Source organism: Lemur catta, chromosome 5, assembly GCF_020740605.2.
Source record: "Lemur catta isolate mLemCat1 chromosome 5, mLemCat1.pri, whole genome shotgun sequence".
Classification (NCBI taxonomy): Eukaryota; Metazoa; Chordata; class Mammalia; order Primates; family Lemuridae; genus Lemur; species Lemur catta.
The window spans coordinates 106802559-106828148 of NC_059132.1; the positions used below are offsets into that span (position 1 = coordinate 106802559).

The 25590-nt window shown below is 37.2% G+C and overlaps 1 protein-coding gene across 6 annotated transcripts in view; it reads right to left on the bottom strand.

Annotated features, from left to right (window-relative positions):
• The window catches only part of NEIL3 (nei like DNA glycosylase 3), a 65192-nt gene extending 55454 nt beyond the window's left edge, over window positions 1–9738 (bottom strand). For 5 of the 6 annotated variants that reach the window (XR_006735427.1, XR_006735429.1, XR_006735428.1 and 2 more), the window contains exon 1: window positions 9509–9738. Coding sequence is in view for 1 of the 6 variants with exons in the window: in XM_045552465.1 (XP_045408421.1) it covers window positions 9509–9628 (120 nt within the window). In the remaining 5 variants the exon portion in view is untranslated. Of the gene's footprint in view, window positions 1–8041; window positions 8116–9508 lie in introns of those variants that run through there. The other variant, XM_045552466.1, reaches the window with a different exon arrangement.
• Between the last annotated feature and the right edge of the window lie 15852 nt (window positions 9739–25590).

The window sequence follows — 25590 nt, forward strand, 5'->3', positions numbered from 1 at the left end:
ATGACCTCCGGTTCCATCCATGTTGCTGCAAATGACATTATTTCATTCTTTTTATGGCCAAATAGTATTCCATAGTGTATATATGCCACATTTTCTTTGGCCATTCATCCATCAGTGGACACAGGTTGATTCAATATTTTTGCTATTGTGAACAGTCCCGCAATAAACGTGAGTGTAGGCATCCCTTTGATATACAAATTTCTTTTCCTTTGGATAAATACTCAGTTGTGGGATTGCTGGATCATATGGTATTAACAGTTCTATTTTTAATTTTTTGAGAAATCTCTATACTGTTTTCCATAGTAGTTATATTAATTTACATTCCCAACAATTTAAGGGTTGCCTTTTCTCTGCATTCTCACTAGCATGTTATTTTTTGTCTTTTTGGTAATAGCCATTCTACCTGGGGTAAGATATCTCGTTGTAGTTTTGCTTTGCATTTCTTTGATGATTAGTGATGCTGAGCATTTTAAAAAATGTATACCTGTTGTCCATTTGTATGTTTTCTTTTGAGAAATGTCTTCATGCCTTTGGCCCACTTTTTTTTTTTTTTTTTTAAGTTTTTAGAAACAGGGTTTTTCTCTGTCACCCAGGCTGGAGTGCAGTGGTGCAATCATAGCTCACTGTAACCTCAAATTCCTAGGTTTAAGTGATCCTGCTGCCTCAGTCTCACAATTAGCTGCCTAGGCTGATGTCTTAAAGTGTTTTCCCTATGTTTTCTTCTAGTAGTTTTATAGTTTCAGGTCTTACGTTTAAGTCTTTAATCCATCTTGCATTGATTTTCATATATGGTGAGAGACAGGGCCCCAGTTTCATTCTTCTGCATATGGAGATCCAATTTTCCAAGCACCATTTATTGGAGAGGGTGTCCTTTCCCCAGTGTATGTTTTTGGCACTTTAATTGAAAATCATTTGGGTATAAATATGTGGACTTATTTCTGGACACTCTATTCTGTTCCATTGGTCAATATGTCTGTTTTTATATTACTACTATACTGTTTTGGTTGATATAGCCTTGTAATATATTTTGAAGTCAGGTAGTGTGATTGCTTCCAGCTTTGTCCTTTTTGCTCAGGATTGTTTTGGCTATTTGAGCTCTTTTTAGTTCCATACAAATTTTAGGACTGTTTTTTCCTAATTCTGTGAAAAACGACATCAGTAATTTGATAGTAATTGCATTGAACCTGTAGATCGACTTGTGGAGTACAGTCATTTCAACAATACTCATTCTTCTGATCCATGAGTATGGGATGTTTTTCCATTTGTTTGTGTCCTCCTCAATTACTTTCATCAGTGTTTTATAGTTTTCCTTGTAGAAATATTTCACTTCCTTGGTTAAATTTATTCCTAGGTACTTTATTTTATTTGTAGCTATTGTAAATAGTATAGCCTTCTTAATAGCTTTCTCAGCTAGTTCATTATTGATGTATAGCAAGATTACTAAATTTGTATGTTCATTTTGTATCCTGAAACTTTACTAATTTTATTTATCACATCTAAAAGTTTTTTTGGTACAATCTTTGGTTTTTCTAGATGTGAGATCATATTATCAGGAAAAGAGGAAAAATTTGATTTCCTCTTTTCCAATTTGGATGCCCTTTATTTCTTTCTTTTGACTGATTGCTCTGGCTAGGACTTCCAGCACTATGTTGAGTAAGAGTGGAGAAAGCAGGCATCCTCATCTTGTTCCAGATATTAGAGAAAAGGCTTTCAGCTCTTCCCCATTCAGTATGATGTCAGCTGTGGGTTTGTCATATATGGCCTTTATGATTTTGAATTATGTCCTTTCTATTCCTACTTTGTTGAGAGTTTTTATCAGGAAGCAATGCTGAATTTTATCAAATGCTTTTTCTGCATTAACATGATCATATGATTTTTGTCCTTCATTCTGTTGATATATTAATATACTATTTATTGATTTGCACATGTTGAACCATTTGAATATCCTTGCACTTGGTAATAGTGTCTTATCTTTTTGATGTGCTCTTGGATTCAGTGTGCTAGTATTCTGTTGAGGATATTTGTGTCTATGTTCATCAGAGATAGTGGCCTGTGGTTTTCTTTTTTTCTTGTGTCCATTTCCAGTTTTGGTATCAGGGTAATGTTGGCCTTGTAGAATGAGATAGATATAGTTCTCAACTCTTCAATATTTTAGAATAGTTTCAGGAGGATTGGTATTAGTTTGTTTTTATACATTTGGTAGAATTCAGCTTTGAATCCATCCAGTCCTGGGCTTTTCTTTGTTGAGAGACTTTTTAATACTGATTCAATCTCACTACTTGTTATTGGTCTGCCTCAAGATTATGCAGAACCTACACGGGAGATTTGGTTCTATGTACAGCTTACAAAGAGCTCAGCTGAAACATCCCCTATAACCAAAGCTAGGGGGTAGATTTAAAATAAAAAAAGTTTTTATTTCCAGGATTAATTCCTCAAGGCATGTAAGGCTGTCCTAGAGCAGTTATTTGTATCTGCAAGTCTATTTTTAACTATCAGAAGTTTTAGAACGATCTAATCATGAAAAATTTGGCCATTTAGCAAAAGAAAGTTTCTCTGGATGGCCTTTTAAAACTTTATGGTTACTGGGCCATTTATTAACAAGACAAAGGAGAGTCCATTCCCTTGTAAATAAATTCTGTTGTATATAGGAGTCCAAAAATATAAAGGCCAATATAGTCAAAATACATGAGACCATTATATATCTTCAAACAATTGTCAATGAAAAATGAAATATGTTGTCCTGGCTGACAGAGCCTCTAAGAGAACCTCAAACCAAACCCTTAAAGGTGTAATACATGTCTTACTTGCTCTACTGGTGTTTTACCCTAGTCTCCATAATTAAACAACATACAATATGGCATCAAAAAAGAAAATTGAAACAATAGGAAATTAAAAGCTCTACAGATGTTGAAAAAAGATGTTTATGGCCTGATGAATGTGAATATTATAACACAGATAATGGCAGAAAAGCAAGTGGAAAAATGATCACAGGTAGATATATATTCACTTATGGGAATATATTGACCTGAAACTACCAAATGACTTCAGTGTAGCAGAAACTCTTCCAGCTATAGATGCTGTATGACCTTGGCTTGAATATGTTTAAGAATTAGTTTTTTAATACCAGTGAGATGTTTGGGAATTAAAATGAGATGTTAGTATAACCTTCCTTGCTCTCTTGTATGGTCTGTAATTCTCTCTGGTACTTGAGTTTTCTCACTTGGGCAGCAGAATAATCTTGAGGCTTTCTACCTGCCAAACTCAGCACAGTGTTTCCTAAACCACGGTCATAGTACTTACTACACTGAATTATTATCTGTCTCTGACTTGTATTTCTCCCCTGTCTATAAACTCCTTGGGGACAGTAACTCACGTTTAGCAATATCCTCAAGGGCTTTACCTAATACCTGGGGTTCAGTAAACATCTGTGGAATTAAACAGATCCCTCCTTCCTTCCCTCCTAAGACTGAGTGTGGCTTTAAGTATATAGGTTCACTGCCTCCCTACCCATCATCCCCATCCTGCCTTACCTTTCCCACAATTTCTTGGCAAACACTTCTACTCTACCATCTGTTTCATCTCCTTTTAAAATTTATTAAGCCCCCTGTCTTATTTTCTAATTATCTATAATGGAGTGAAATTTAAATATAGGATGATCAAATTCTCATGATTACTAAATGCTATGTGGCAGTAAAATACTATATTTATCAGAATTTCCCATAAAGTAAAAAGAAGCATAAGATAAAGTTTTGGAAGGGATTGATATATGTTTAGCAACCAGTACTAGAGTGCCTGGTTTTCATTTGACATGTCTACTTGGCATATAAATGCTTGCTTTAAAAAGGTCTATTCCAATACAGTAGTCCCCCCTTATCTGTGGTTTCACTTTTTTCAGGTTCAGTTACAAAATAACTTACACAGGACAGTGTAAGTTATTTTGGGAGGGAGGGGGAGAGACAGAGAGAGAGACCGACCATATTCACATAACTTTTATTACAGTATAATGTTAAAATTGTTCATTTTATTATTGGTTATTGCTGTTTATCTCTTCCTATGCCCAATTTATAAACTATCATAGGTATGCATGCATAGGAAAAACCATAATATATATAAGGTTTGGCATGGATAGCCTGCTTTCTGGCATGCACTGGGGGTACTGGAATGTACCACCCTCTATGGATAAAGGGGGACTACTGTACGTCATTTTGGTTTTGAGGGAAATGACATGTAAAGATGTTTTTATTTAGTTGTCTATCATGCAAGTGCTTCACCCAAGTCAGCTGATTATTTCTAAAATAATCAACTGGATAATATACTTGGAACAAAATAAAATTATCAACTTATGATTGGCCATCACAAGCACTTGCATATATTTTTCACTGTTCTTTTAAAATTCCATCTTAAGGGGAAATTCTGGTAAACCAGTAATGGTTTGTTCCACTTATTTTGACAGCTACTTTGTACAAACTGGGCACAGCTTTTGCAATAAACCTAAGATTTACAAGATATTCACTTGTCCTACTGTAGAATGTAGAGTTATCACTTCTTTCTACAAGCTTTTGCTGCCCAAATTCAAAAATTAATTTCCACAAGCCTATTATCTTTGCTATAACCATACACAATTGTCCAATATATACTTAACTTTCTCATGTTGACCCTTATAATCCTGTTACTGTATTATTTGAACATTTCATCCTTTTTTTTCCTGAAATAGAGATGAAAATCTCCTTTGCCACAATTTTAAGTATGATTGAGAAGGGTTCACCTTCCCATTTTCAAGTGGCTTAATAATATGAAATCTTCAAAACAACATATATTTTCAGAGACAGCACATGATTTATTGTGCTGATTACCATTTATCCTGACTATCCATGGGTGAACGAGGATAAACTTTTCAGAGCAGAATAAGACTTTTCCATAGATAAATGTTTCAACTCTAATGCAGTTACATATGTTCCCCACAGAGAAGAAAATACCATATTTACTTTCATAGTCTCGCCTTCATTTTCCCTGCAGGCTTTTTTCCCCTAATACAACAACCCTTTTCTCAATCAGAGGTCACTTATCTACCAGTCCAAATCATCAAAGAACCTAATTTTAAAATGGTTCCTAAGCACCAAAATAGAAGTGCTTGGGTCCACACATCCAAACATACTCTACAATTTTGTTAAGAGCAGAACCTTTAAGCACTTAACCAGACACTAAATACGTTGTACCTTATTTGAAGGCACCGAATGACTACAAACCCTTCATAAAAATACGGCAGCATTCCTCAGATAAATGGGTCTGGTTGAAAGCTCTGATCCAGGCGAAAAATAATTATTAGGATATTTATTTTGCTAGGCACTAAGCAATAGTTTTATTTGTCCCTTAATTTAATCCTGACCAAATAAACTAAAATGTGAGAATAGGCATTTCGAGATGGAGAAGTAACAAAGGAATGAGAATTCAAAATCAAGATGATCAGCTGTTCTTTTCTCTACAGCACACTAAATAATCTCGGATAAAAAGCTACAATGGCCATGGAAAATCACCTCCCCTAGTTCCCTCATCTGTAAGAATGTTATCTGTTCTCTGTTATCCCTTGTTTCATGATTCCATATAATGTTGGATGTTGATAATAATGATCCTGAGTCATTAAGAGAAATTATTATCTATATCCATTTAAGAAAGTAAGGAAGCATATAATGTATGTTCTATAAATTATTTAGAAAACCCCTTTGGATACTTAAAGGAATGAGCTTCATTTAGCTGGAAAAAGAATCTCTGTGGATTAGCTCATTCCTTTGAATAATGGCAATAAAATGAGCTATGATTTTTTTCCCTACTCTGAAGAAGAAGATAGGAGAAAATTTTTACTATGAGGTTTCATTATTTTCACGTAGTAAGAATTTCCACATAACATGTACAACAAAATACACACATGCTCATAATGAAAGATTCTAAATGGAACTTATTTCTAAATCCTTAATCATTTTATACTACTCAAAACTTTCTCTTCTTCAGCCATTCAACTTTATTAAAAGCCTACTCTGTTCATGACACTGTGAAGTATATATAAAGATGAATAAGAGCAGCCAGCATACAAATACATGTATCAAATCTTAAGGAGTGATGGGAATAACCAGGCCATGTTTCAAATGAAATGAATGCTTATAAATAAACTGTTTCATATCCTGTTTTGTAAAAAGAGATTGAAAACACATACAGATTACATATGATTTCACTAAAATATTGTAACCACCCAACAATTAAAATTGGAGGATTGACTCTTCAAAGCTCATTATCTAGACATGTTCATTTACATTCCAATATTGTTTCTTACCATAAGGGTCCACAGTCTCCAGCAGAGTTTTATGCAATTTGCTTACACAGTTGCATAATTTTATGCTGACAAGACAGTGGATCAAAACTCAGAGAAATAATACAGTGCATACGTGACTAGCAGATGCTGGGATCTTCTACAGCTAAGCTTTCTTTTTCAAAACGAGGATTAGTTGTCACAGGGAAACCTACATTAAAGTGTTCTTTCTATGAACTTTACACCGGAACAAAGAGGAATGCTATATGATAAAGTAACTGGTTCACTATGGCAGTAGCTACTGAGGGAGGGTTTTTGGTTTGTTTTTTGGTACAATGATTATCTGAAGTTTAAATCTTTTATTTTAAATGCCTGATTAATTTTCCTTTAGCTCTCATTTGTAATTTTTTTCATGTCTACTGCATGGTAAAGAATATAGTATGCAGTTATTAAATTATTTTTAAATGCTGCCTTGTGAAAACTAATCATTTCAAGCCAGTAGTAGAAACATTCAAATAACTGTAACTCTCTGGCATAAATGCCTAAGAAATATGGGATCATCTGCTACAGTAATGCCAGAGGTTTGTGACAACCTACCATGTTTTAATGAAATTTACTATGGATTCAATAACTAACATGCAAAAGACCATTCATGTTTACAAAAGGTTACTTTTTTTTTCTTTTTTAGATCAAAGGCCAGAAAATGAAGCCAGGGCAAGTTATTCAGAAGTTTATCAACAGCCACAAAGAGCTTATTCATTCCATATTGATTTTCAAATCCAGTGTCCAGAGAACCAGATTCCTGATCCTAATCACAAAGACCTATTCCAATTTTAACATCTCTGTCTATCAAGGTATCAAACATAATAGCTTTAAATGCAGGAGTTTGTTTTTTGTGTGTGTGGAGTATAGCTTATTGGGTACTGCTGCTAAGTGATGTTAATAATTGCCCAATCTTTAATGAGGCATTTATATTATATTATCAGGCTGCACTCTTTTGTGCAATCTGAACACGAGAATGGAAGCTGTTAGAAGAGAATTATCAGAGTAGATAAGAGAATTGACTATACTGAACAAAACTAAAAGTAGTAGCAGACACAGCCAAAACCCTGAGATCGAACTTCTCTAGTTAATAAATAACCACCACTACATGCTGAATATTATGGTGTTCCTACCATTGCATTAGCCACTACCCTATTGAATCTTCTATTACAGTGAGGAGCCATAGCATGACTAAGAAGGTAGGCTTTGGAGTCTGAAAGAAGAGAGATCAAACACTGGTTCAGTCCCTTGCTAGTCATGTGATCTTAGGCAACTGATTTAAACTCATTCAGCCTCACATCTCTGGTCTGTAGAAAAAGGTAAATCCTTTATCACAGGGTTATTCTTCTTCATGACTGAATGAAATGTAAGGCACTTCATGCCTTGCCACCAGAGATAATCATAGCAAACTTAAAAGGAAATGTTTGTGGTATTTTGCCTAAATACTAACAAAGTGATATTTATTTAAAATATTAGGTTGGATATTCACAGCATGAATCTTATCTCATTCATCTTTGTATCCCCAAGGAGCTAGCATAAAACCTAACATAAAATGCATTATTGTTGAACAATATAAGTTACAAGATCCATAAATATATTCATATCTATTGCCAACCTCTATTGCCTTTACTTTTGATATAGTGATTCTCTTCCCTTGTCTTCAGCTCATCCACCAGCACTTGAGTCCAAATTCCTCACCTGGATTACTGTAGATGTCCCCTAACTCAGGGAGCAGTGTCTACTCTGGCTTTCCTTCAGTCTTTTTGCTTTCCTTTTCAAGTAGAGGGATCTTCGCAAAGTGTAAATGAATCTTATCACACCTCAAAGAATCCTAGAATAAATAAAAAGTCCCCCAATCTGGTTCACAAAGCTCTCCATGGTCTGTCTCATACACCCTAATCCAGTCGTATATCAAACCGCCTCCCTTCTATCTCATTCTACCTTTTCCAGCTATATAGGTTTTCTTTATGCTATGATAATATTTAATGAATGTCTGTATAATCTTCCCAACTAAAGCATCAGCTCCACAAGGGTGTTTGTTTTCACTCCCCAGGTGCCTTGAGTATTCAAAATTTTGTTGAATGATTTTCATAAACATTAATATTCTTAAGAAACTATCTAAAATCCATCACTGTGGTACCCTGAAATGATGTTGAATGCACTATAATTAAAAAAATAGGTACAGAGCACATACTGGCATAGCAAGTCAAAAATAAGTAAAATAAGTCAAAATAAAAGGGGAATTGGAAGGAGATACAAAACTTATTCTTTTTCCAAGTTTGAAATGTGTTTTCTTAGACTTAGAACTTCAATTCTTTCACGTTGTAAGCATATGCTAATTTCATAGCAGGCAACTTTTTCTTCCAGGACCAAGGGCTATGAGGAAGCTTTGCAGGAGAAATTGAAATACAGCCCAATATTGCATGTATCCGTGAAATACAATCCTCCATGCATCTACAGGGCTTTTAAAGCATCATAGCTTAATCAGAATATTTTTGGCACAAGTTCTTAGCAAAGGACTATCACACCATCTGCAATGAATGCCTGAGTGGAAAGGAGCTATGCTACAACTTAGGTTAAAAAGAAATAAGTTCACTTAAGGGAACCAGAACTGGGTTCCACTACCCCTTAATTATTAATAGATGGCAATATTAAGTTGAGTGGTTAGTTAGTGCTAAATTTTCTATGTGCAATTTTAGAATTATATATTGGTTGTGATATATTTAGCATTTACAGAACATTAGGCAAGCAAGATACTACAATTTTATGCTAAAAGCTTATCATCTTAAAAATGGGCAGGAAAAAACATATCAGAGGTTGCAGAGATTTGATGATATCAACAGCGGAAAACGCAGCTTCTAGACGTAAGAAACCATCTTTTGCTGAGTTATGAAGCAAGGTGCCACGGAATAAAACACCTTCAGTGGATTCTCCCCTGGGCATCTTGCTCAGGCAGTTACGAGCCCGGCGCGCTAGCAGTCCCGTCCCACGCAGGCGCTCTAGGGAGCTTCTCCCTCCCGGGAAGTGAAGATAAACTTCGGGGAAGGCGGGGCCCCAGGGGACCTGGACCAGAGCAAAGAGGTGACGCTTTGGACCTTAGAAACCTGTTGGGGTCTTTATTCTATGTGCCCCTGCTGGTCCCATGGCCAGCTACAGGTAGCTCACCTGGGAAGGGACCACAGCGTGTGGCAGAGCGCTTCCCCGCACGTCGGTCACCGCCTGGCCCGGGAGCACCCGCGCCCGAATTTTCTCTCCATTCAGAGTACAACCCGGCCCTTCCACCATCTCCTGGGCCGGCACCGTGGCCCAGTCGCTGCACGGCCTGCGGAGAACAAGGTGCTGCAACTTAACCTCCGCGCGCGCACTGACGCCTGGGAGCCCAAGTTCAAATCTCGCGCGCGCCCGGCCCCGCCCACGCCGGTGTGGGGGCGGCCCCTGCGGCGCATGCGTTGTGACTCCCCTCCGCCCCCGGGGCTTGATGGGGGATGGTTGACAAACATGCGATCACTGGCTAAGTGGAGCGCAGCCAACGAGGCTGGCCAGTAAAAGCAGAGGAAATCGGATCTTTAGAAGCTACAAAGTTATTTTCTCTGCATTAAGGGTTTGTCTTTGTCTCTGAACCATGCAGTACACACAAATTTTTCTGACCTGATCCTCTTAATCTGTTCTAAAATCCAAGGATGTCACAGACAGTCGTCTGACAGGCCTCCGTTTTTAGTGTGCTGTATTTGGACGTGGGTGGGAGAAGAGAGACTAGAACGAGGGTTTTTGGAACAAATAGTTTTAATTTATTTTTAATCCTATAGGTTTAGCGTGTCCTAGAAAAAGTAGCTTTACATGCCAAGTCTGCTTTAGTGTCTATATTAAAAAAAACCTCTTCCTTTCTAGATAAGTGAGCCCTACACCAATCCATGCATACATTTTGTTCCGTGGTACCCCAAGATGAATGCTATTTGCAATTGCTTTGTAAAAGGTAGCGCTCTATATAAATCAGGGGGCAATGCACATAGCTTTTCAAATTGTGTGCGCTACCCACAATCTCAGCAAAGATGCATAGACACATACATATAAATATATGAAGCTAATGACTCTGCACAGTTTTGTGAATTATGAAGAGTCTATTCTTGTTTGAAAATTAAAATATAGTACATTAAAACAGGGTGTCAATTTAGAAGCAATTTCATAAACATTACTGTGGTGCAGTTAAACCAGAGGAACATATACAAATGGTCCCTGACTTACGGTGATTCAGCTTAACGATTTTTCCACTTTACAATGGTGCCCACGTTATAAACATTCAGTAGAAACCATACTTCAAGTACCCATGCAACCAGTCTGGTTTTTATTTTCAGTACAGTATTCAACAAACTACATGAGATATTCAACAGTTTATTATAAAATAGGCTTTGTATTAGATGATTTTGCCCAACTATAGCCTAATGTAAATGCTCTGAGTACATTTAAGGCAGGCTAGGCTAAACTATGATGTTCGGTAGGTTAGATGTATTAAATGCATATTCAGTTTATGACATTTTCAATTTACAGTGTTTATCAAGACATAACACTATCGTAAGTGGAGGAACATCTGTACATTAGAGACTTGAATATACTGAAGACTTGAATTTGAAAATGTGAAAAGTATTAAATCTTTCTCTTTGTGGGGAAAGATTAGTGGTCGAAAGTTGGATCGATCAGTTTCAGGACTCAATTTTTGTTTACTCTCTAGGTCATGTTATTGATATTAAATAATCAAGAAAGAATCCTTTTCCCTCCAACTCAAATTCAGTCATAATCTCTATCCTTTGATGGAGAAAACTCCTATATACCTTTTTCACTTTGACCTTTGCATAGTTATTCATTGCTACCTCACTCTGTTTTCTCTAATAATAATCCCAGATACTTAGTGCTTCCAAGTGCCAGGCAGTGTTTTGCAGATATTGACTCTCAGTCCTCACAGGCACCCTCTGAGGTTGGAACTGTTATCGTTATCCTCACTTTACCCATGAAAGAACGGAAGCACAGAGAGGTTCAGTTACTTGCTCAAGGTTATAGAGTTAGAATTGAACCAAGCAAGCTGTAGTCTTAGCCAAACGTTTTCAGCGACATCAATTATGTTTCGCTGGCTCTCAACCAAATATTTTTGGCAACAACTTGAGAAAAGAAAACCTTTTAGTCAGCCTTATATGGGAATTAAAGACAATCTAAAAGTCTTCCTTTAGCATAATATGTTTTGACATATTTTGGATAATGAAACTTTGTTTATACCCTTCTTACAAGGTCTGTGGGCAGATTTTTAGCTGGAATGATAAATATATAGCATAGGGAAAATTTCTTTAATTTTGGTGTTTTACATAAATTACCTGAATATAGTTAACAAGTACTGAGATAGCATCCATCTTCTCTTAACACCTTCTTAATTTGAGCTTTGAATCGAAGAAATCATCATTAGTGAGCATTATATGCAGGTGTTTTCAGTGGTATTTACTAAAGTGTCTCCAGTTTCTAAACATTAAGAGAAACTTTTACATTAGACTACCAGAAGAAGAATAAAATGCACAGCAACAGAATCCATTTTGACACTTTTATTGTTTGAAGCATATAAACAAATGTTGAGACTTTGCAAATCAGTTGGTTTTGTTACATTGTGAAGGCTGGAAATGCCTAGGTGACAGTTTTCTGCCAGCAAAGTCAAAATCTAAATTGCAAAATCAACCATGCCCTCCTGACACAGGAAACTTCTCTGACATGCCTAGCCTTTTCATGGTGTTGTGAAATCCATGATTGGGGTGTTTATTTTAATTCTAGCTTTGTTTGCCAAATTCTCTTGGAAGGGATTTCTTTCTAATTTATTTTTTAACTTTAAACACATTAAGTAAAAGTAGCTTCTGAGCATGAACCTTAATTTTGAAAAAAATAAATTTAACTGATTATTAAATACTCACAAAAGAACCCAAATAATCCTGTTCTGAAAAATTCTCTCCATGAAAGAAGATAAGAGAATTCATTTCTTTTCTATTTTGAAAAAGAAAAGCAAATGATTTCCTGTTAATATTTTGCAGCAACATTCTTCATCAGTCTCAGCCGCTGGAGAGTGTATTCAAGTTCAGGCACGAAATCCACCATTTACTCAGTCATTCAAGAGACAATTATTGGACAACTAATATATTCCAGGAAGAGTACTAAACCCATAAATACAGACAATGGTAGCAGATCTAAACAGCTCACAGACTAGTTCAAGGAAAGAGGAATAAATAACAGGTCTCTAATAGAGGTTAAGTCTGGAAGTGTTCAAAGCATACCTAGGAAGGGCCTCAGCTTCCCAGATGTCTGAGCTAGATTTTTTAAGAGGAGTAAATAAGAGTTCATCGGATGAAGAATAGATGGGGCTTTCTAGGCCGGTGGAGGAAAAAATATTTACAAAACGATGAAGTTGAGAGAACCTCATGTTCTGGGGAACTATAATAATATCTCGAAAGACAAAAGGATAGAAAGAGAGGGCAGACAGAAAAATAGGCAAGACAGGGAAATAACTAAGCAGAGTCATACTAGAAGAAATATAATATGCTATGAAATGTTTACATTATTTTGAAAATAATGGGGAATGAATAAAGAATTCTACAAGGGGAGTGATATGATTAGCTTTTTAAAAAGATCACTAGAATAGGACAAAGCAGTGGGTCTCAACCATGGACAGTTTTGCCCCTTGGGACACATTTGGTCATTACTGGGGGAGGGGATGTGCTTCTGGCATTGAGTGGGCAGAGGGTGGGGATGCTGCTAAACACCCTACAATGCCGGGGACCAGCCACTGTAATAAGGAATTATCAAGCCAGACATGTCAACTGTGCTAAGGTTGAGAAACCCTGCTGTGGTAGACTGAATAACCAGCCCTGCTGACACCTTGACTTCAGTCCCGTGAGACTGATTTTGAGGTTTTGACCTCCAGAACAGTCAGAGAATAAATCTGTATTGTTGTTAGAGAATGAATTTGTGTTGTTGCTGCTGAATTTGTGGTAAATCGTTAGAGCAATAACAATAAACTAATATACCCAGCTTGAAGAACGGATAAATCAAGAAAAATCTTGAGACTGGATAAACAGTAAGGGGGTTTATCAGGAAGGAATAACACTGTTGGCAGGTGCTCGTCTGAGCAGTGGAGATATAACAGCGATTAAGACGGTAAACAAAATTCATGCTCTCTCGAAGTTTATCGTCTAGTGATTTGTATGAGTTTCTGTTGTGTTCTAGAAAATCGTCTCTTGTATAATGCTAATGTCCTTTCCCAGCCCATCATATATTAACTATTGTTTTCTATCCTGAACAGAAATTTTTACTTTTGATTTATTCAAATTTATCAATATAACTGTATATTATGATTAGTACTTTTTCCCAAATCCGAGCTCATTCCAATGTCATTAAAATACCCTCTTACTCTTTTTTCTCTGAGCTTTATAGTTTTATTAAGCTAGATTGATTATTGTTCCCAATTATCCACTTGCTTCCTCACAGTGGTTCTATAATATTAACACCATCCTTGACACGTCTTCCTCCAGAGGAACAGACTTCACCAAGCCATTGGCGGGACAGGGCATTTGATGACCTTTGGTCAAATGAATGTGAGTTCTCTTATCTGATCACAAACTTGTGAGTAAGAAATAAAACGTTTATTGTTGGAAGCCCCTGAGACTTTGGGATGGTTTGTTATGCAGCATAGCCCAGGGAAATTTGACTAAAACACTTATGTTTACGTTGAGGTCTTTTATCCGTGATGACATCATTGTTATACGCAAAGTTCACATTTATGTATAAGTCTGTTTGTTCCTTCTCTTCTGTTTCCATGGTCTATTTGTTCCTTCCCCAGTTCTATACTATTTTTATTACTGGTATTTTAATATTTCTTAATATCTTGAAAGGTGACTTCCCACTTTTAGTCGACCTTTGCAAAATTATATTAGCTTTCTATGAGTGTTTAAACTTTTAAGTTATATTTAGAATCAATGTTTTATATTCCTCCTGAAATTCTGCTGAGATGTTAATTATAAATACATTAAATTTGTAGATAAACTTGAGGAAAAAAATTAATAGCTTTACAATGTTAATGTGTCTTCTTTTATTAAGGTCTCGTTTGATTAACTTTAGAAATTTTATAAGTTTCTCTGCAAAGGTAGTATGCTTTCTTTATTGGCTTAATTTCTGCTTATTTCATAGTGTGGATTGATATTTTGAGTGGCATATTATTTTCTGTTATATTTTTAATTGGTTTCTACTGTGTAAGGCCCTGGACTCCAATGTGAAATGTGTACACCCAACTGGGGAAAAGAAAAAAATATTAGCACTTCTACATATGCTTATTTTTAATTTTTTTAAATATTTTAATTTTGAGAGAAATAGTCCTGTCACCTCCCTAACAGAGGGGCTCGTTTGCTTGGCAGGCATCAGGCCACTAGATACAGCCAAGTCAGTTATAGCTGGGGGGTTTATTACTTGGCACGAGTAAGGAGCACCCTGGGGATAGTTCCCAAAGCAGTGTGTCCCCAAACAAGGGGGTTGGGCTGGTTTTTATAGTCAGAGGGTAATAAAGTGTGATCTGCTAGGACCTTTCGATGGGGTGATGCCAGGAAAGGTTCTCCGACTGGATCCCTCCGTGGTGCCACCAGGGCTCAGTCTGGTTGGATCCCGGATCCTGCTGTGCCGTGTCCACTTCCTAATTCAGTCCCTGTTCCTCGGCCCAAGCACTTCGGTTCTGCCTGTGGTCGCATACTTGGTTCCCCTGGGCATGCTCAGGTTATGTGACCTTCAACCTGGGGGTCCAAGGCAACCGTAAAACAACTCACACCTTTTTTACATAAAAGTTGAGCCAGATTGGTCTGATGTGGTAACAGTTCCTAATGGATTAATTCATTAGTTCCATAATAATAAAAATAGGTAATATTTATAAGGCACTGACTTTGTACTAGGTACTGTTTAAGTGCTTTCCAAATATTATCCACTTAGTTCTCACAACATCCCAAGTGGTAAGTAGTAGTATTCTCATTTTACAGATGAGAAAACTGAGGCAGAAGGTGGTTATATAACTTGCCTAAGTTCACACACGTAGTGACCCAACCAAGATTTGAGTCCAGGCAATCCTGCTCTTAGCCTCTATACTATGTTATATGTGAAGTCCATAATTGCAGTTTATAAATAAATAAATCTTGGGGTCATGATAGGTTCATAAATTGAGTGGGGCTTGCTTTTTAAAGATAACGTTTTTTGTTTGCTTTATTTATTAACTTTTATAGGAACTAATCTTTTGAGACTAGTGATATAGAAAAATACTATTAATTTTTAAAGTTTATCTTGTATCTAGCAATTTCAGTTAACCCATTTATTAGTTACACTAGTTTGGTCGTTCTCTTGGGTTTTCTGTGTGGATCATCTTATTATCATCTACAAGTGATAACAGTCTTATCCTTCCTTTTCCAGTTATTATCATTGGTAATTATTTTCTTTGCTTATAGGGTCTTCAGTACCGTACTGAACAGCAGTAGCGTTAGAGTAGGAGACAAGGAGACAGGGCTGAGACCAGACGCAGGGGCTTAAAGATTGGGGGCAGGTGTTAAAACAAACTCTTTGGCAGAAGTTAACGAGAGGGGCTGACTACTGCAGGCAAGAACCAGCCTCCACTGGCTAGTCAGCTGTCTCTGCCACGTGAACTTTGCAGTTCACTTAATTACAGTATCATTTACACTGTGGTTTTAAGGTTTCTCCACCCTTAAAATCACAACAGTTCCAAGATAACCATATAAAGTATGAGAATGGGAGGAAACCCAATTCCCAAAATTACTACTCAAATTCTTAGGATAAGCCAATCCCTTGGCCTTAAATATTCCTCCCCTCAATGAGTAAGACTTTAAAAGATCTAAAACCACTTCCTCTCAGTGCAGCTGCTCTCTTGCCAGCCAGCCCACTCTCCTCCCTGAGAGTGCAATTTCACTTTCAATAACAAGCTGTCATTTGCTTGGCTTACATGGTGCATCCTAAAATTCTTTTCCCAAAGAACACAAAAAACTTAGAAAAACCTCCATTCAGAGGCTGGTAACAGTAGTGATAAAAAATACCTTTGTCTTGTTGAGTTCAAACTTTCTTCAATAAGCACCATCTAGCTGAGTCTTTTAAGTATTTATACTTTTTGTGTGCTATAAATAGAGTACAAATATAGATAAATACAGACAAAACTATGTTTGGTCTTTGTCTCTGGTTTCTAATGCAGAGCTTCTAACACCCTTGTGATTTCCTAAGTGGTGGGAGTGTCTTTTGTTATTCATAAGGCACTCTTTCAATCACACCTGAGTTTAAGCTAATGAGGTGACTTAAGGTGGGAACCCTAAATAGCCTCAGGATGAAGCTGGTCACCAGAAAGACCAAATAATTAGAGGGTGGAACATTTAGCGCCACCCACCAACCTCTGGCAAGGGAATGAGGACTGGAGAGGTTTGATATGCTTCTGGGTTGGTGAATACATCCAGGTGCTGAGCTGGTGGTGCCAGGAGAGGACTGGGGGCCTCTGTGTATCTGTGTCCTCCCCCCCATACTTTGCCTCATGCGTCTCCTCCATTTGGCTGTGCCTGAGTTGTAGCCTTTATGATAACTAAGAAAATGCAAGTAAACTGCCTTCCTGAGTTCTGTGAGGCCTTCTAGCAAATTATCGAACATTAGGAGGGGGACATGGGCATTCCCAACTTGTAGCTGTCAAAAGAACAAGAGGCCTGGGTCTTGCAACTGGCATCTGGAGTTGGGGTTAGTCTTGTGGGACAGAACCGTTAAACTACGGAGTCTGCCCTAACTCTGGCAGTTAATGTTGGAACTGAATTGAGCTGTCCAAGCCTCAGTTGGTGTCTGCAGAATCAGACAATTGGTTGTTGTGAGGAACACACCCCACACATTGGTGTCAGAGTGTCCTGTGGGTAGAAACAGATCATAAGACAAGTTCAGAACATCACATTTGCTTCCAGTTTTCTTAATTTTTCTTTGGGTTTCTTCTTAAATAAGTGTAACATTTGATTAAATGCTTTTTATACTTCTATTGAAATAATTCATTTTTCTCCTTTAGTCTATGACTATAATGAATTACATTGGTAAAGTTTCTTTTTTTATGTTTACCAGTTTATTATAAAGGATATGACAAAGGATACAGATGAAGAGATGTGTAAGGCGAGACACGGGGAAGGGTGGGAGCTTCCGTGCCCTCCCAGGCCGCCCGCCCCTCTCCAGGAACCTCCACGTGCTCAGCTGTCTGCAAGCTCGTGCACTGACAGAGCTTTGATCAGTAAACCATTCCAGCATTCCTGGGATAATCCTACCTATTCACACTGTATCGTTCTTAATACACTTTGAATTTATTTGGCTAATATTTTATTTAGTATTTTCTCATCTGTGTTCAGAAGTGAACTATTTTTCTTTTTCATTTTTATTGTCCTTATCCAATTTTAATATCAAGGTACTAGGCTCATAAAATGACTTGTGCACTCTCTTTTGTTTCTCTGGAAGAGTATTCTAAGATAAAGATTATGAATTTTTTTTTTTTTTAAGAGATAGGGTCTCGCTATGTTGCCCAGGCTGGAGTGCAGTGGCTATTCACAGTTGCGATCATAGCTCACTGTAGCCTCAAACTCCTGGCCTCAAGCAATCCTCCTGCCTCAGCTTTCTTAGTAGCTGGGACTACAGGCTCATGTGGCCATACCTGGTTTATTAACTGCTTTTTGAAGTTTCACTTATCAACCTTTAAAGTACTCTGTTTCAACTAAGTGTTAGGTATTTAATTAGCAAGGATGAAAAGGAGGGGTACCAAGGCTGTGTTAGGGAATTTTCTAGGGGAAGCTGACTTAGTCAGTTAAATATTTTCCATCATAAGATATGTGAACTTTAAAACTTCACAGCAAAATTCTAAAATTTGTAATATTTGGCAGTTTTGGAAAGGATTAAAAACATTAGCATTTTGGTCTATTAGCCTCATTTCACACTGTCGTTTTGGTTGCCAACCATTTTAGAAGACAGTTTCTCCCACAATTCCTGTCAGATTATGAATGCAAAGAATTAAAATAACTATGTCAACATAAGCTATGTTTTGTTGGGCAAACTGTAAGACAAAAAGGCATCAGGTCCCAGAAGGCAATTACTATAAAAATTAAATTTCTGGTGAGGACTACATTTGTTCCAGTAAGAAGATACCTCAGGCTAATTATTCTTTAAAAATCAGAATTTTTCACTTGAGGCAGAGGGACAACTATTACCTGCCTTGATTGAGTCTGAATGTGGGGGACGGGTTTAGTGAGAAGTTCCCTTTAAAAATAAAAGCTGAGAACAGAAATCTTACTGGCTTTTGGCTGGGCTCGTGTCTCAGGAAGAGACTGTCCTTTGAGACCAAAGACCAAGACTAAGAGGTTTGACATCTTTTGACGCGCAGATTCATTGTTTCTGTGTTCAGTGATTGTCAGTTTCCCATAATGAGTAACTGGAAAACTCTAGGACATAAACAACCTGTGAGCTAGACCTGTGTTCAGGGACAGCCAGGCATTTGGAGAGGGACAGAGTAGCAAGTGGCAGCTGACAGGATGAGCAGACACTAAGCTAAGTCCTTCTGGCTGCTATAGTACAAAGAAGGAAAAGAGCACAGAAGTGGTCTTGTGCATAAAGCTTTAAAAAACAGATATGCTTGAATTATGCCATTATGAATCACATTGTCTACTCTGTGCACATGCCAAGCTCAGCTTGATTGTGTCGAGGCACGATTTGAAGCCAGATAACACTGGAATTGATAGCTGGTGAAATGACAGCAACAGATGGACCTTGCTAGCATGAAGCAATCAAAGGTGTGCAAAGTTTGAGCAAAAATACTCAATCCTGAGCTTGACAGACCATATAGAAGCAGGTTATATCATTAATGAAAGGTCAGATATAAATATAGGGAGCTTGTTTAAGGCAGTTGGGCATGCTCTGTCCTTCTCAGTCACATTTATACACCTGGAAGGTAACTTGTCAGCTCTGTGTATATCCATCTCTACCCACGTAATAGCGTAAGTGCAAATCTTAGGAAGCGATCGAATCTAATCTAGTGTGTTTAATGTCTTAATGAGAACATGAGTATGATATATTAAAATGGATTTATATTTCTGACAGGACAGAAGGGTTCGTTCTAGCAGCCAAATAAAAGACCACTTCTTGCCCAAACTTTTAGTCAGCTACCAAAGTCAACAAACACTCAGATGTATATAATTTGTAGATGTCTTGAAACCCATTCAATAACAAAAAAACAGGAACAATATTTTGAAATTGCTCATCTTATGCAGACAGGGGTCAGAGTTTTTATGTTAAGTCTAAAGAAGGATTCCTTGGTATTTCCGACCTAATTATTGGCCCGGTCCCAATTGGAACTAGTGATTAAGCCACAATAGGCTCTATTTTCCATTTTTCATCTCTTGGACTTGAAAGGTTTATCAGACCCAAGCCTATTTAGCATTTAAAATCCTAGGCTTTTTGCTTACTTGCTAAATACCAACACCTGGGTTTTTTCTGTTCCACTGGTTTCATTTGTAAAGCAATTGGAAAATGCTAAGGGGTGCGTGTGTGTGTGCACCTGCATTATGTATGTACACGCACATATTTTATAGTCCTTCAGGGACAAGCACTCACCTTTAGTGAATATTCTAATTTAGATTAGCAAAGCTGAGAAACATTGCATTCTTTTCATTTATTAACTCTCAACCAGGGCATCCAGAGCCATATCCTAAATGCCGACAGAAATTACTGTCTGTCTTAGATGTGGAAGTTTGCTTCCGTAGATGTTTATGTGACAGCTTGATTATAAATGGTTTTGATTAATTACTCAGCACATGCATGTTAGAACTTGCTTCTGAGGTTGAGTGCTAATGCGAAAGGGATTAGCACTGCATACTGGGAATTCAAAACTCCCCCTAAGAAATGGGTTAAGCATAACTTCAGTTCAGACAGAAAAGGCCAAGGCAGTTACAGAAACACATTTGCAGAGATTCTAGATATGAAAATAATTTTGTACAAATTTCACCTTGGGAATGTCTTTCAAACTATGTAGGAAGTTGAATGGTTTTACAGACGGGCAGTCAGCAATCTTCCTCAGTATAGCCTGGACTTAATGTTTCATTTTAGAAAAAGTGGTGATATTTCAAAGAGAGAAAAACACTACTTGGACGATTTTTGATTACCAAAATGATGCATAATGGGGGAAAGTCCACACTGAGTTCTTTGCATGATAACATAGTAACGTTTAGAGTTTATTCTTTAGAGAAACTGTTCTAGAGGAGTAGAAAATGTAAAAATGTAACTCAGGCAGAAGTTTGAATTTGGCTTCTGATAGAGTCATGAGTTTCTTAAAACTTTCTCTTGGTATGAGGGATTATGTTCAGCTGAATATAACAGAAACACAACTATGGTGGCTTAACCACATAGGGGTTCCTTTTTCTGAGATATTAAGTCAGATATATAAAATGAAAACTTAATTTGAGTGAAATCATAATAAAAAGGCAGCCTGTGAAAATTGTGGGATACTGCTAAAGTAGTACTTAAAGGAAAATTCTAAAATTAGAAAAGAAAAAAGATTTAAGATCACTCTAAATTTCTAACTTAAGAAGGTAGAAAAAGGCAAATATTTATACTCAAATATATAAAAGGACAAAAGTAATGAAGATAACAGTAGAAATCAAGAAATATAAAACAATGGAGAAAGTCAACAAAGCCAAAAAAGTTGGTTCTCTGGAAAGATTAATAAAATTGATAAAACTGTAGCTACATAGATAAGGCCAAAAAAATTAAAAAGAAAACCAAAACTACTAATTTCAGGAATAAGTAGGGATTTTTGTTCAAATGATATAAATATTAAAGGGATAATAATGGAGTATTATGAACAACTTTTTGGCAATATACATGACAATTCAGATAAAATGGACAAATTCCTTAAAAAACACCAATTATCAAAACTGACACAATAGAAAATCTGAATAGCCCCATAATAATTGAGTTGAATTTATCATCACAATGTTCCCACAACTGAAACTTGAGTCTCAAATGGCTTTACTGGTAACTTCTGTCAAACATTTAACAAAGTGCAAATCCTGCAAACAGTGCCACTTAAAATAGAAAAGAAGGCAACAATTCCCAGCTTTTTCCACGAGGTCTGTGTCAGGCCTAGAATTTGATTTTACCCCGCTTACAGACTGATAAACTGGCTTGTTACTGTTTCACAGTCTAGCAGAAGACATGAGACTCTTGGGTCAGAGGTAAAGGACGTTATTACTCACAGGCAGCAAACACCACTATCAACACGTTTGTGTCTAATCCGCTTGTTCGAAGGTCCTAGGGGGTGACCCAAAGGGCTCAGGTAAATGCGAACACCTGCAATACGTGACATGAGGGATCCCAGGAGAGGGATTCTGAGCTTGGGAAACACACTGACTTGTAATCTGTCTGGTGACAGAGGGTCCTGATTGAAAATGTGGAAAAGGGATTTCAGTTTTACATTAGCTATGATGTGTTCTCAGCATAGGGCAAATCATCTATGTTTTGGGCATCTCAGGTTCATTATCCATGAAATCAGAGGGTTTGGACAAAGTGATTTCTGTCAAATTCTATGATTTTAAGTGTCTATAACCAGGACTTAAAGCAGTTTAAAAAATATAACCTTAAACTATTTTATGTAATGAAATCAAGAACATGAAATTAAAGACATAGTGAAGTCCTTTGGTCAGCTTTTGGCCTGAAAATATTAATTTCCTTCCTCCCTGTGATTCAGAAATTATCCATGGATCTCTCACTTGCTGATATATCTATGTAATGTTTCAGATTTATACTGTTCATCCTATAGTATTCTTTTCATGCCATTAAAAATATCTCTTGATGGTCAGAACAAATCAAATAAATAATCTTTAGTGTTATATATGTCTAGGCAAGTGTCTAGCAAATAGCTAGGTATATGTACACAGACATATATATGTGTGTGTGTGTATCCGTGTGTATGCACGTGCATGTGTATACACTGATAAATAATACTAATACAATAATATGACTTTTTTTTTTTTTTACAATTACAAGTACGTAGCTTCAGTCTTCAAAAAACTGACATTTTCTTCCTAGCGACTTTTGCTATTAGAATAATGTCACCAGGTTTCAGAGGAACATTGGACTCAGAGTTACCTATGGAATGAATAAGTGTAGACTGAATTTTTCTTTGTCTTTTTCCTCCCAGGCAGCCTCCGTTTACTGCAATCTTGACAATAAAAACTCTCCTTAGGGATTGTCCAATCACAATTAGGTTTCCAAACCTATTTTGAAGTTTTAAACTTAAAAATAATTCTGCAACTAAGACATATAGGCAGACCTGGGAGATCTCGTGGGTTTGGTTCCAGACCACTGGAATAAAGCCAGTATTGCAATAAAGTGAGTCACGTGGATTTTTTGGTTTCCCAGTGCATACAGAAGTTATGTTTACACTATATTGTAGTCTATTAAGTATGCAATAGCATTATGTCTAAAAAACAATGTACATACCTTATTAAAAATACTTTATTGCTAAAACATGCTAGTGATCATCTATGCTTTCGGTGAATTGTAATCTTTTTGCTGGTGGAGGGTTTTGCCTTGGTGTTGATGGCTGCTGACTGGTCAGGGTGGTTGTTGCTGAGATTGGAGTGGCTGTGCCAATTTCTTAAAATAAGACAACAATGAAGGTTGCCACTCTTCCTTTCACAAAAGATGTTTGTGTAGCATGTGATGCTGTTTGATAGCATTTTACCCACAGTAAAACTTCTTTCCAAATTGAAGTCAATCCTCACAAATGCTGCCACTGCTTTATTAACTAAGTTTATGCAACATTTTAAATCCTTTGTTGTCATTTCGATAATGTTCATGTCATCTTCCTCAGGAGTAGATTCCACCTCAAGAAACCACTTTCCTCGCTAATCCGTAAGAAGCAACTCCTCATCCATTCAAGTTTTATCATAAGATTATAGCAATTCAGTCTCATCTTAACACTCCGCTTCTCACTCTAGTTCTCCTGCTATTGCCGTAACATTTGCAGTTACTTCCTCCACTGAAGTCTTGAGCTTCTTAAAGTCATCTATGCTTTTTCCAAACTTCTGTTAAGGGTAATATTTTGACCCCCTTCCATGAATCATGAATGTTTTTCTTTCTTTTTTTTTTTTGAGACAGAGTCTCTCGCTCTGTCGACCTGGGTAGAGTGCAGTGGTGTCATGATAGCTCCTTGCAACCTCCAACTCCTGCCTCAGTCTCCCGAGTAGCTGGGACTATAGGCACGTGCCATGAAGCCTGCTAATTTTTCTATTTTTAGTTAGTAGAGACAGGATATCAGTCTTGCTCAGTCTGGTCTCCAACTCCTGAGCTCCAGGAATCCTCCCGCCTCAGTTTCCCAGAGTGCTAGGATTACAGGTGTGAGCCACTGCGCCCAGCCATGAATGTTCTTAATTGCATTTAGAATGGCTAATACTTTCATGAAGATTTTCAGTTTACTTGGTTCAAATCCATTAGAGGAATCACTGTCTATGGCAGCAATAGCCTGACAAATGTATTTCTTAATAAGACTCAAATGTCAAAATTACTCCTTGATCCTTCCAGAATGGATGTTGTGTTAGCAGGCATGAAAACAACATGCATCTCCTTGGACATCTCCATCAGAGCTCTTGGGTGACCAGGTGCATTTAATATTTCAAATGGAATATTTTATTTTGAGCAGATCTCAACAGTGTGTTTAAAATATTCAGCAAACCATGCTATGAACAGATGTGCTGTCATCCAGGCTTCATTGTTCCATTTATAGAGCACAGACAGAGAGTAGATTTAGCTTAATTCTTAAGGGTCCTAGGATTTTTGGAATGATAAACTAGCATTGGCCTCAACTTAAAGTCACAAACTGCAGTAACCCTTAACAGGAAAGTCAGCCTGACCTTTGAAGGTTTGAAGCCAGGCTTTAACTTCTCCTCTCCAGCTAGGAAAGTTTTAGATGCCATCTTCTTCCAAAAGAATCCTGTTTTCATCTACATTGAGAATCTGTTGTTTAGTGTAGCCATCTTCATCAATGATCTTAGCTAGATCTTCTGAATAATTTGCCGTAGCTTCTACATCAGCATTTGCTGCTTTACCTTGTACTTTATGTTAAGGAAATGGCTTCTTTCCTTAAGCCTCATGAACAGTCTCTGCCAGCTTCCAACTTTTCTTCTGCAGCTTCCTCTCCTCTCTCAGCCTTAATAGACTTGAAGAGAGTTAGGGCCGTGCTCTGGATTAGGCTTTGGTTTAAGGGAATATTGTGACTGGTTTGATCTTCTCTCCAGACCACTCAAACTTCTTCCATATCAGCAATAAAGTTGTTTCATTTTCGTACCATTCCTGTGTCCACTGGAGTAGCATTTTTAATTTCCTTCAAGAACTTTTCCTTTGCATTCACAACTTGGTTAATTGTTTGGCACAAGCGTTCTAGCTTTCAGCCACTCTCAGCTTTTGACATGACTTCCTCACTAAGCTTAATCATTTCTAGCTTTTGATTTACAGTGAGAGATATGTAACTCTTCCTTCCACTTTAACACTTAGAGGTCATTGTTGAGTTGTTAATTGGCCTAATTTCAATACTATTATGTTTCAAGGAACAGGGAGGCCTGAGGAGAAGGAGAGAGACAGGGAATGGCTGGTCGATGGAGCAGTCAGAACAAACATGACATTTATTGATTAATTTTATCATTTTGTATGATTATGATTCATGGTCCCAAAACAATTACAACAGTAACATCAAAGATCACTGATCACAAACCACTATAACAGATATAATAATAATGAAAAAGTTTAAAATATTACAAGAATCACTAAAATGTGACACAGAAACATGAAGTGAGTATATCCTGTTGGAAAAAAGGTGCCCATAGACTTGATTGATGCAGGGCTGCCACCAACCTTCAATTTTTAAAAAGTGCAATATCTATGAGGTGTGATAAGGCAAGTGCAATAAAAGGAAGTATGCCCATACTCTACATGATATTATACTAGGCATTTAGCTATAGGAAATCCAATAAACAGAGGCTTAAACACAGAACTTGATCATTTTTCTCACGTATACAATGTTATGGAGACAGGTGAAATGAAAGGGAAAGGTACAGGCATAGCAGTCCGGGGCTGAGATAGCTGAAGCTCTGCAGAGTCATGAAGGGTTCACACTCCTTCCATTTCCCTACTCT